Below are 11,879 nucleotides of genomic sequence, written 5' to 3' on the forward strand. Positions count from 1 at the left end.
TTTTCTTTTCAGAGTGCATTTTTCATTTTAAGTGAGACCAGTTTTCAATAAGCATTATTCTCTGAACATATTTTATACTAACACACTGAACTGTGTCTTTCCTGTACTGTTCCGTACCTGTTGGTTTTTAATTTGTTTTTTCAGTCTGATTTGTCGTAAGTGGTTTGGTTGTGGGGTTTGGGGGTTTTATTTTGGGTTTGTTTCTAGCTGTGACCATGAGTTTCCGGAGGTAGTGAATAACAGTTTACGTGTTGGGAGCGGGGTGCATTGAAGAGTGAGACGCTCCCGTGGGATTGTAGGCAGTAGTGTCCATTGTGGCGGTGTGTTGCTTTTTGTTTATACTCTTTGGCTAAAACATTAGTGAAAAACAAATTCTAAAACTTCTTAAATTCTGTAACTTCTTAATTTTTTAATTTGTAATGTTTTAAATATTCGATTTGTAAATATTCTTATAATACTAGTACATCAAGAATTTAAAAAGAACTTCGAGTTATGTAAGTCCCATTCATGTGTGCTTGTGTATGTGTGTCTACTCTTTAGTGCAGGACTGAGTTTAATAAAATTGCTCTTCCGTACCCTTATTTTTCTATCTCAGCTTTCTCAGACTCAGAAGAAACTCCTCTAAACACCTATTATTTGAAATGTCTTGAAAACCTCGTGCAGCAGCTCAACTCTTCATGAGCACCCTGTGATCCTCCGCCCTGAAGCCGCGGCCACCGGACAGGTGAGCCACCCTTGGAGCGCGCCCTGTGCAGACCTGTTCCCCGAAGACGTGCTCATAAGCCTGTCGATAGAGGGCACAGAAGGTCCTGGGAATACGGACATTCTTACCTTTTTCTATGCAATGTGCTTTGTAAAAATCATATTTATCAGTTATTTAATAAATAAGATATTTCTAGTGACTGAAAATTGGCCAATAATTGCGGCTTGCAGGCTTTTATCAATCTCATGAATGTAAATTTAAGGAATAGAAGAAAGATACTATGTTCTGATTTCCTTTTTAAAAAAAAAAGTATTTTACATGAAATTTGGCTCTTGTCAATACAAATCCTTGTTTTTCAAAGCATTCACATCAGTGAAGGGATATTTGTAGTAAATGTGTATAATTTTGTGAGTAACTTCTTTAGGCAATTTTCAGTGATATTAACTCCTTTCCATATGATACATAAACATGTTATATTTTATTATTTTCACCTTTCAACTTCTGAAATGCTGTGTAATAAAAAAGGAAGAAATAGAGTTTATGGTCACATAGGCCTACGTTCAAATTCTGCCTCAGCTCAGAGTATCGTGAAGAACAAGAACGTGAAAAATCTGGCAGGAACAGTGCTGCCGAGGCCTCCTGACGTGACTCTCAACTAACATGTAGCTCTGAGCTTGGAACTTAGAATCAGTTCGAGTACTAATCATTTCCAGCAGTTTTCCCAACACTTGAAAATAAGGAGAGAAAATTATGTCTAAGAAAAGAAAAACAAAAGCTGAAATGTATATACATATGCGTGTCTATACACACACCTGTATATACACCCCCCCACACTCACATACACACTCATTATTTAGGAAGAAGCTTTCCAATTGAATTACAGTTAACAAGAAAAAAACTTCCTTTATTAAATGCTGTTAGCAAATTGCCATCATTAATAAAATAAGCCATGTGACATTATTTAAGCTGAAAGCATGAGGACAAAATACATGTTAAGTATTGAAATAGAACCAGGTAAATTTATAGTGTCTGAGAGTTACTGATTAGAGATCTGAAAAATAGATCTAGAAAGTTTGGAAGTTTCTGGGCAGCCCAAGTTAATCTGAAGCAGTGGACGTGGCAGTATTCTGAAAAAGTACGAGCAGGAATCTTGGGAATTATTTCTTCCTTTTCTCCTGGTTGCTTAGATCCTATTTCATTTTCCTGGTATCACCTTGTAAGCCCTCACTGATGAATAATTAGATGATTTCTGTAACTTCCATTGAAAGATCCCTTTCTGTGTCACAGGCGCTCGTCTCAGGATGTTTATTGTTTGATCTGTTTTCCCCTAAAATATTACCATTATTCCTCCGTTAGAGGTGAGTGAACGGAGCGGCTCGGTGATCGGTTGTGGCTGATAAAGAGTGAAGTTGAGACTCGAGCCCAGAGTAACGGCTGAGGTTTTTTTTAACCACCATGCTATGCTGCCCTCCCTCCCTACCTGTTTTTTCTCTTTGAAATTCCTGTCTTTGAGTTTGGATCTTATAGACAACCTCCATTATTCTATAAGAATTGAGTCTTTTCACGGAAATGACCACTACCCATATTTATGGTTCATTGATTGATTCACATTTCAGGGTTTGCTTTGCCTCATGTCTTTGGAATCACAAAGAATAGTAACTGATTGTTTTCCCTAGCAGTTCAAGGTAGCACCACTGGGGGGTTTGTACCCTGGCAGCCAGACTCGCTCAGGGGTGACGCCTGCGGAAGCCCAGAAGGACTGGCTCCCTGAAAGGGGGAGGAGGGCCGTGGCGTCAGGAGAACGTGCACATGCGTCTGCCGGTGTCCAGGGACGTGCCCCGCAGGGGCATGTGGTGTTCCGGGTCCTTGACACCTCTCCTTCTCATCTGTGTCTCTTCGAATTGTGTCCATGAAGCCAGTGGGGAAGCTGCTAAGCAGAAGATCCCTGAGGTGACTGGCCTGCTGTGGCACTGCCTGGGGAACCCAGCAGCACCAGAGTCCCGGGGATGCTTGTTGAAATACACATGGAAACACAGTCTTCAGCCTGTGTCTGAAATTGTTAGCAGACTCGCCAGGTGATCTGTACGCTCACAAAATGAGAACCACTGATTAACCCCCAACTTTACAGAAAACTGCCTGGAACATGAAAATGACTTGACATCACTCAGTTATTTAATGATGATGAAATCAGAAATGGAATCTGGGTCTCTTGAGTGCTAGTTGAGTGTTCTTTCTTTCACACATCCCTGGTTTAGGCAGAGATCCAGAAAGCAGGTGTAGGGAACTGGTTCATGCCTCATGGTCTCCAGGTTTCCCATTTCCTGGCCTTTGTGGTTGCTTGGTGTGTGTGTGTCTGTGCTGGGGATGAACTCAAAGGCTGTGCAGTGCGTCAACATGCAGACATTCGTCCTCTGGCGTCTGTGTTTAGGACCCTGAGCAGCTTGGGGGAGGAGGCAGCGCTGGTTTTGAAAACAGAAGAGACAAGTGGAGTAGTTAGCTGACCTCACTGGAGCCTTTCCCCACTCTTCCTAAAATTGCTTTCAAAAATGAAGAGCTGGATGTACTTTTCTTTGGCGTTCTGTAAATAATGGAGTGAAAAGTAGAATTTGCCCATTTAACTGCAGGTCACTGGTTTTCGTTCGTAGTGTTAAATATGCTCATCATCTGTAGTAATTTTCCATCGTGAGTCTTGGTGGTTGCACCTGGTCTGTCCCGTTTCCCGAGATCTGCTGCTTGACCCGTGCTGTTTCTCAGGTTTGGCAGATTGTTGCGTAAGAACGATCAGCATCCCCGCCCCTGCCACCCCAGGTGCACCTGCAGGCCTGCCAGGGAGCCAGAGAGCACAGGAGAGCGGCTAAAGGTGGGGGTCTCAGGGCTCGTGTGGCCTCACCGTGCACACCGGTGGGGACCTGGCGCAGCCTCCAGGCCGCTTCTCCGGGTGAGACCGGGGATCGGGAAACCTGCTTTGTGAAGCTGAGGGGAGGACTGGGTGCCCAGCACAGTGCCTGGGACATAGTTGACTGTCCCTTAGATGTCATCAATGATTAGTTATTCCCATAAAGTTCTCAAAAATTTCTCTCATTTTCATTTAAACATTAACTCTTCTGTGTCTCTGAAACTCTCTTCTCCCTTTAGGAAGCAGGGAATATGCCAGAAGGTGAGTTTCATTGTCTGAACAAGGCTCTCACATTCCAGAAGGATGGCCGGTTTCTGGTGGCAGTGTGGGGCCGCAGGCCTGCGCTCGCTAACAGCACAGACGCCGACACGTGTTGGGGGAACCTCAGTCTTGCAGAGCACTGTGTGCAGGGGGGCTGAACACACCCGGAGACTTGGTGCGTTTTATTCTGTGGCTTGTCAGGTTGTCTTGACTGAATGTTGTTGGTGAAATACTGCTCTTTCTCCATTTGAATTGTGAAAATGGAAAATACAAGAAATTACAACCTTAGCGGCCGGAAGAAAACCTTAGCTTAAAGACTCTGTCAATTGGGGAGCATTTTTCTCTTAAGCCCTATTGTTGACCTGTGCGATCCAAGGAGTTCCGGGAAAGGATGGTGGTAAAAGGTCATTATTTCTGTGAACTAGGCAGCTTAGTTTTGGGGAACTTAAGAGTTTATTCTTCTTGAGTCAAAAGTTATTCACCACAGGAAATCCCTTGTAAAACTCAAGTAACAAGTCAGCGGGGGCTGAGGGAGAGTATGCTGGGCTGAGGCTCAGGACGCACGGCAGACTGCCAGGACCTGGGCTTCCGGGGTTTGGCGGCGAGACACGAGCAGCTCAGTGTGGTCCTGTTTTAAATGTTCCCAGCGACGTTCGTCTTCGTGTTTCCTTTGCTCCTTCTGCATTTGGGAAATGTGTTTCAAAAAAGTCTACTCTTTTAAAGCGATGTTTCATGAAAGATCCATATGGTAACATTCAATAAATTTCCCATGAAAGCCAAGAGAAATGTATGTGTTTTAATGCCGACTCCAAGGGGAAGATGCTTTCCTGCAATTCTCCTTCCTCGGTGTGTCTCTTCCTGTGCCTTACCTGTGCCCCTGGCCGAGCCTTCAGAGCCCGGATCCCATTTGGTTTGTTCATCTGGGCAGCTACACTGGGTGTTCTGGTGGCAGATTGCCTGCCATTCTGGGCGAATTCTGAAAACATGACTTCCTCAGATACTCTAACAGAACATTCTCCCCTTGGCTTACCCTGGGAAGAGACAGATTTTTAAATGGAAAACTATTTTTAATCGTTTTCTGATGATTGTGAAGAATCAGTTCATGGGTGTGATCCCTGGTTGAAAGTTACCTTTTATGTTACATGTTAGAAAGAGCCATGATTGCACAGTAGAAAGTCCAGAATAATAGTGGCTTCAGTAAGAGCAGAGCTCCATTTTCTTTCTTCTGTTTTTGTTTGTGTGTGTGTTCTTTTCACATCCAGGAAGCCCCTTGGGGGGGCGGTCATTGCCTGACAGTGTCCTCAGGGACTCAAGTGCCCCTCCTTCATTGATGCCTTCTCCCTTCAGCAAGTTACCATGTGGATGTCCAGAAGGAACAGCACTCCCCCAGCTGTCTGTTGCCCTTTAAGGAGCCTTCCCTAAAGAGCACTCAAACAACGTGCCCTTACGTGCTTGGACAGAACACAGTCACCTGGTCACTCGTGGCTGCAAGGGAGGCGAAGAACTGTAGTCCTTCAGCTGGGCTCACTGCCACATTGAGTCACAGGCCTCTGCTGGTCGGGAAGGGATGAGGGGTTCAATGAGGCAGCCACCAGTCTCTGCCCCACCGACCAACATCCTAGTTGATATAACATGACGTAGTTGGAGGTAAGTGTTATATTCCCAAGTTAAAAGTAAGAAAGAGATTAGATGCTTATTGAGTGTATTCAGTCTGCATTTAGACTTTGTGATTAGTTGTAGTTGCATTTAGAACTGGAAATAGTAATGTCAGCTAATAAAGTAAGATGACTTCCCAGTGTGAGTTTATCCCCGTGACGTAAAAGCCTCCGCTGTCAGAACCCACCCGCTTATCTTAGAGAAATGTGGCTATGAGGACAGAGTGGTTGGCATTCTCAGTGATAGAAACTAAAATTGGTTGATTTGTTTAAAATTAATTGAAAAATTAAAAAAATATGTACCTTAACCTTTATTTCAAATATGTTCATATGTTACACTAAGAGCTTTTAAGATTTCCTGCAACTTTGAACTTCCTCTTGTTTGCTTTTGTGGTTAATCCTTGCCTGGCTCCCTGTTATTAGAAGCAAAGACGGCTGGAGGTTAGAGGACGTGGGTCCTTGTCGGACCTTATTCTCAGCTCACCTTTCCGCTTCTTTGCATTCTCTGGCTTGCTTCTCCGTGCCTTTCTTCTCCTACCTCTTTGATCTAATTCTTAGACTTTCTCCACCAGTGTGCCTCCACCCACCTTCACATTTCCATTCCTGCCTGTCTTGAAAGGCCAAGGTCAAATGTCACCTCGCCCATGAAGTTGTGTCAGATTCCCCAGCTGGCAGGAAAGTCTTTATTCTTTGAGTTTCCACACCAATTTCAGTAGTTTTTAAAAAAACGTTTTTATCTAACTTAGCCCTTTTCCCCTTGTATTATGCTCATTTGCATACAGTCATTGTTCCCACATCTGCTTAAGAACATAACTTCTGACTGAACTTGTAATTCCCTGCCTCTCACAATGCCTCACAAAGCGGGTGTTCAGTTTATATTTATTTGCTTGAATGAATGGATGGATGGATGGAAAGAATGATGGTGAAAAGCATCATATAAAAACACTTAAAAACCTTCAGAATTTTTTTTAATTCAGTAGAGAAAGAATAAAACCCCAGTATTTTAGGTATGATTTAAAAATATAACCAGCGCAAACATGAAACAAAGATCCTAGTCCAAACTTTCAAGACCCATTGCTTATAGGAGTCTTATTTATGATACTCTTTCTGAGAGGTAGGATGTAGGTATCAGCTTTTTGCAAATAGAACCTTAAATTCTGAAAATTACATAAGCAGCAACTCCCGCAGTGAGGGAAAAACAGAAGCCCGTTTGCATCACCCATGCTGTGTAAAAAGCACAAATCAGCAGATAACCTGTCAGCTTCCTTCCAGTCCCGGGCCCTTAGTGCCCACATTTGGCAGCAGTAGGCACTGTGAGAACCTGACTTCGACTGAAATAAATGTGACACTGCTTTGCACAGAGAGAGAGGAGGGGCCAGTGGTCATGGCCGAGAGGAAGCTTTTAATAGTTAGACTTAATAAGAATTGGGGAAAATGCTTATTCCACTGGTACCGTTGCAGTAGGGAGTGAAGACTGTAATTGCGTCACTTTAAATCTTTCACGTGTCATTTCCTGTCCGTGGCTGATAATGCACAGCTCCATCTGCAAGGTGAGGATAATCCTGCAGCTCCTGCACAGTGGTTTTGAGTTTTGACTCAAATGGGGCATCTTTAAAGTGTGCAGAATCGGAGTCAAAACTGGTAGATCCAATGTGTATGGCATTTGTTCTGTATGATTTAAAGATGTGAAGTTGTTAAGGAGACGGGGCTGGTGTTAACCAAGATGCTGAACTGTCAGGGCTGCTGGCCCCTCCCCGCAGATCCACTCCCAGGATGGAAAGAGAGAATGGTGAGGAAACCGTGGTGCCACGGGGGAGCCGCTGGAACTCCTGTGTGTAGTGGGCGGCTCTATCTTCGGTCGCGGGCAGGAGACAGCCCGGGAGGGACAGCAGGGGATCCGCTCTTGTTCCACCAGCCGTGGCCCTGAGAGAGGCAGTGCTGCCCCAGGCCGCCCAGCTCTCTGGTCCCGGAGCGCTCGTGAGCAAACTCGGGGCAGCAGCACAGGACCCCTGTGCTGGGGAGGAGCTGAGAAAGCAGGTGGAGCTCCCTGACCTCCGTCCGGCCCCCAGCCCAAGGCACTACAGTCGCAGAAGTGTCTCTTCCTGATGCTGCTTCTCCCCAGCCAGGGGTGGTGTTTGGAGGGGGAGGGACTGACTGCGGTGGACGCGTGCCCTGGACTCTCCGCTCTCTACCCCTTGAGCTGCCTGGACCTCCTACAGATGAGGGGATGGCCTTTCACTGTGAGTGTTTGCCTGATGTTCCCAGGGGAGGTGAGCTCACCGGCAGAATAACAAGACCTTTGAGGAATACAACCACTTCAAAAGGAGAATAGCATGCTGGAAGTACATTTTCCAAAAGAAGCAGAAATATTAAAACAGATGAACCAAGGATTTTAAATTAGCCAAATCATACATTGAAAGAGAGAAGAAGAAATTTAAAATATAAGACCCAAATGATAAAACATAAAAAAGGCACAAGAAAATATGTATGATAAATATGAAAGCTGAAAGACTGCAACAGGTCAGACAAATAGTAGAATGGATCCAGCTGCGTTACGAATTAATGAGTCAGAAAACAAGATTGAGGGAGTGTGAGAATGAAAACAGCAGTAAGTAGGAAATAGAAAATTAAATTATTAAAAACTAGGAGATGTGGAGGATAGAAGTGCTCATATCTGGATGGCAGGATTCTCAGAAATGGGAAAGAATAAAAATGAAAATAGATACTTGAAGAAATATGGAAATAAATTTCCTAATATTAAAAAGAGATGATAAAGTTTATACTTAAAGAGGTCATAGAAAGCCAAAGAAGAGAGGGAAGGAAGAAAATATATATACATGCATTGCTAAAATTTAAGAATATCAAAGGCAAAAAAAAATTCCAATCGAAATGATAAAAGAATAACCCCAGACTGGAAACAACCCAGATACCCATCAAGAGGAGAATAGTTTAAAAATATTGTGGTGTATATTTATGAAATATCGTTCAGCAATAAAAAATAATAAAATACTGGTAAACACAACATCAAGAATAAATATCAAAAACATCAAATTGTGCAAAAGAAGCCTGACACAAAGAGAGAACATACTGGATGATTCCACTTACATGAAGTTAAATACAGGCAGAAGTAACCTCTGGTGACAGGAGTTCATCATAATGGTAGTCTTTTGCGGTGTGTTAACGGGAAAGAGCACAAAACAAGCATCTGGCTTCTGTACCATGACCTACAACGTTTTATTTCTTGATCCAGGTTGTGGTAACACGGGTGTATGCCTATGTGAAAAGTCTTTAAAGTGTACCTGTTACTATATGTATGTTATACTTCAATGAGACACATGAAAGAAAAAAAAATAAAGATAATATCAACATATGGAGAAGAACAAAGCAAAAAAAAGAATGCTGTGTTGTTCCTGAGAGGAGAATGCAGATGTATAATTTTTTTTTTAAGTAAGGTTGGAAAACAAAATGGGTTCAAATTGAAAGAATACTTTTAAGATGACAGAACTACACATAAATATATCAAAAAAGAGTAAATGGACTAAAGTCAAGTGAAAGATAAACTTGAAAGATTAAATTTTAAAAATCTATGTGCTATTTACAAAGTTAAAAGGATGAAAAAGCAAAATGTAATAAAAATAAAACATATTAATGTGGAATAAAATTGACCTTAAGATAAAAAATTTAAATAGAGATGAAAAAGGTCACTATAGTGGTAAAAAATTCAACTTACCAAGATGTGGCAGTTTTAACATACAGGCATCTAACAACCTCAAAATATATGAACCCAACAGTGGCAGAACCACAAGGATGACATAAATCTGACATGGCAGGAGTAGCTTTCCACAGATGTCCTTGGCTTTTGATGGGTCAAGCAGGCAATAACTCAGAAAAGATACAGGAAATCTGAATAACACAATTGATAACCTAGAGCTAATGGATATATGCATAATGCTGCAACCAAGAATTAGAGAAGACATATGTTTTCCTCAATCCAGATGAAGCATTTATAATTGATTCAAGTATCAGGCAATAAGTCCTCAGTAAATTTCAAAGAATAAGTCCATGTAGACCAGGAACTCTTGCTAATATGTAATTGAGTTAAAATTTAATAACACAAGGATAAGTAAAATGTCTTTGTATATTTGGAAATTAAAAGACAAACTTCTAAATTAAACCCACAATGAAAAAAAAAAAAACCACAATGGAAAGTTACTGAATGATAATGAAAACTCTATACAAAAAGACCTGTGGGATGCAGCAAAAGTGAAAGTTCTCTCACATTTTTAATCCTTGAGAAATTTTTAGCTTCAAATCTGAGTAGAAGAAGGCCTTGAAATTAGTGGGCCATGTGTCTATCTTAAGAGTTAGAAAAATAATGACAGAATAAACCTAAATTAAATTGAAAAGGTAATAAAAAAAAAAACAAGAGCAGAAGTGAATGAAATAGAATCGAAAGTATTACAATATAGGAAATCAACAGCAAAAATTGGATCTTTGAAAAATATAGCAGACAAGTTTCTGACAAGTTTCTGCCAAAAATGAGGAACTGAAAAAGCAAAAGATGTAAATGCTATAAATGAATGTAAAGGGGGGCATATGTATGGATAAAGTAGAAGTTAAATATTATCAACAATTCTATACTAGCCAATTTGAAAGCACAAATGCACAAATTCTTGGAAAAATATCATTTACTGAAACTGACCTCAAAAGTAATAAAGTTCAGTAGTCCTATAGGTATTAAAGAAGTTGAAGTAGTGATTACAATCTTCCCACAAAGAAAACACAGGACAAATGGCTTTATAGGCAAGTTTTAGCAAACAATTCCAAGAACAATCTCAATTTTATTCAAACTCTGCAATTATAGGAAAAGAGGGAAGAATACCAGTTCATTCTGCGAAACCAGTGTCACTGTAACACTAAAACCAAAACAGGACAGTATGAGAATGGAAAAGTATAAGCCCATTTGTCTCATGAAAAGAGACAAAAATCCTAAACAATATTATTAGCAAATCAAATAGTGTATAAAAGAAGAAAAACATATGCCTCTCTTAGGAGGTGTAGTCAAAGTACTTGATAGTATTCTAATTAATGGCAGAATCTCTTGGTGGCACAGAAGTAGAGGCGATGCCTTAAACAGTAAGGAGTGTGTTTAAAAAAACACAGGGCACACTCTAAATGGGGAAACAGGTACGGTTGGCTTGCTATATCTGCAGATTCTGCGTTCTCAGATTCAACCAACAGCAAATCAAAAATATTAGGAAAAGAATTCAGAAAATTCCAAGAACAGAGCTTGAACATGCCACACAGCAGCAAATATTTATGTTGTATTTACTACTATTTACATAACATTTACTTTGTATTGGGTATCACAGACAATCTAGAGATGATTTAAAGTGTAAAGGAGGATGTCCATAGGTTATATGCAGAACTGACACCATTTTATGTAAGAGGCGTGTGCACCTGTGGATTTTGGTATCTGTGAGGGTCCTGGAACCAATCCCCTGCAGATATCGAGGGATGACTGTATTTATTCCCTTACAGTTAAAGAATGCCACAGGGAGGCTTACTATTACCATTTTATTCAAATTTTGTTGGAAGTTCTATGCAGTGCCATGAGGTAAAAAAAAAAAAATCAACTGGAATCATAAAGATTAGGAAAGAAAAGTAAGAGTATTATTTCCAGATGACAGTCACAGAAAAAAGTCAAAACAATTTAAAATAAATTATTTTAGAAGTTGAGAGTTTAGCATGGAAGCTAGATTCAAAATCAGTTGCATTTCTTTACATCACAAGCAACTAAAAACATTTAAAGAGAAGACATTGTTAACAATAGTTACAGAGAATAAATCTAGCTAAACATACACTGTCTCTACAAAGAAAGTTAGAAATGTTTATTAAGACATAATTAAAAAGATGTAAAGATGTAGAGCAACCTGAAGACTAGCAGAATGGCTCCTTTATAACCAAGGACATAAAGAAAAAGGGGAAGAAAGGAAGAGAGGCTATCCAGTTGGGACCCACACCCCTGGTGGGTGACCCAGAGGAGGCAGAAATCTCAAGCTTGGGGATCCTCCCTAAGCAATGTGGGTTTCAGCTCCACATTGGGCACGCTAGCCCAGGGGTCCAGCACAAAGAAGTGGAGCCCCCTTTTGAAAACCAGTCTTGCTTACTGGAGGACTGTAGGAAACAAGCTCCACTTTTAAAGGGTGTGCACGTAGATTTGCTTGCTGCCTGTCCCAGTGCAGAGGTAGCAGTCTGAGAAGTGGCTGATGCTCTGATTGGCCTACCAAGGCCACCCGAGCACACCCCCAGCCCATGCGGGTCTCGGCTGCCAGTGCGCCCCAGGAGAAGCTGCAGGTAGCCC

General features: G+C 41.4%; 1 protein-coding gene across 6 annotated transcripts in view; it reads left to right on the forward strand.

Moving 5' to 3' along the window:
- Positions 1-4,640, forward strand: part of RTTN (rotatin) — a 116,226-nt gene extending 111,586 nt beyond the window's left edge. For 5 of the 6 annotated variants that reach the window (XM_032470744.1, XM_014565853.2, XM_032470743.1 and 2 more), the window contains one exon: positions 596-4,640. In XM_032470744.1, coding sequence (XP_032326635.1) covers positions 596-681 — 86 coding nt within the window. In that variant the 3' untranslated portion in view covers positions 682-4,640. The remainder of the gene's footprint in view (positions 1-595) is intronic. The other variant, XR_004316294.1, reaches the window with a different exon arrangement.
- The last annotated feature ends 7,239 nt before the right edge of the window (positions 4,641-11,879 follow it).

Source organism: Camelus ferus, chromosome 30, assembly GCF_009834535.1.
Source record: "Camelus ferus isolate YT-003-E chromosome 30, BCGSAC_Cfer_1.0, whole genome shotgun sequence".
In the NCBI taxonomy this organism is placed as follows: Eukaryota; Metazoa; Chordata; class Mammalia; order Artiodactyla; family Camelidae; genus Camelus; species Camelus ferus.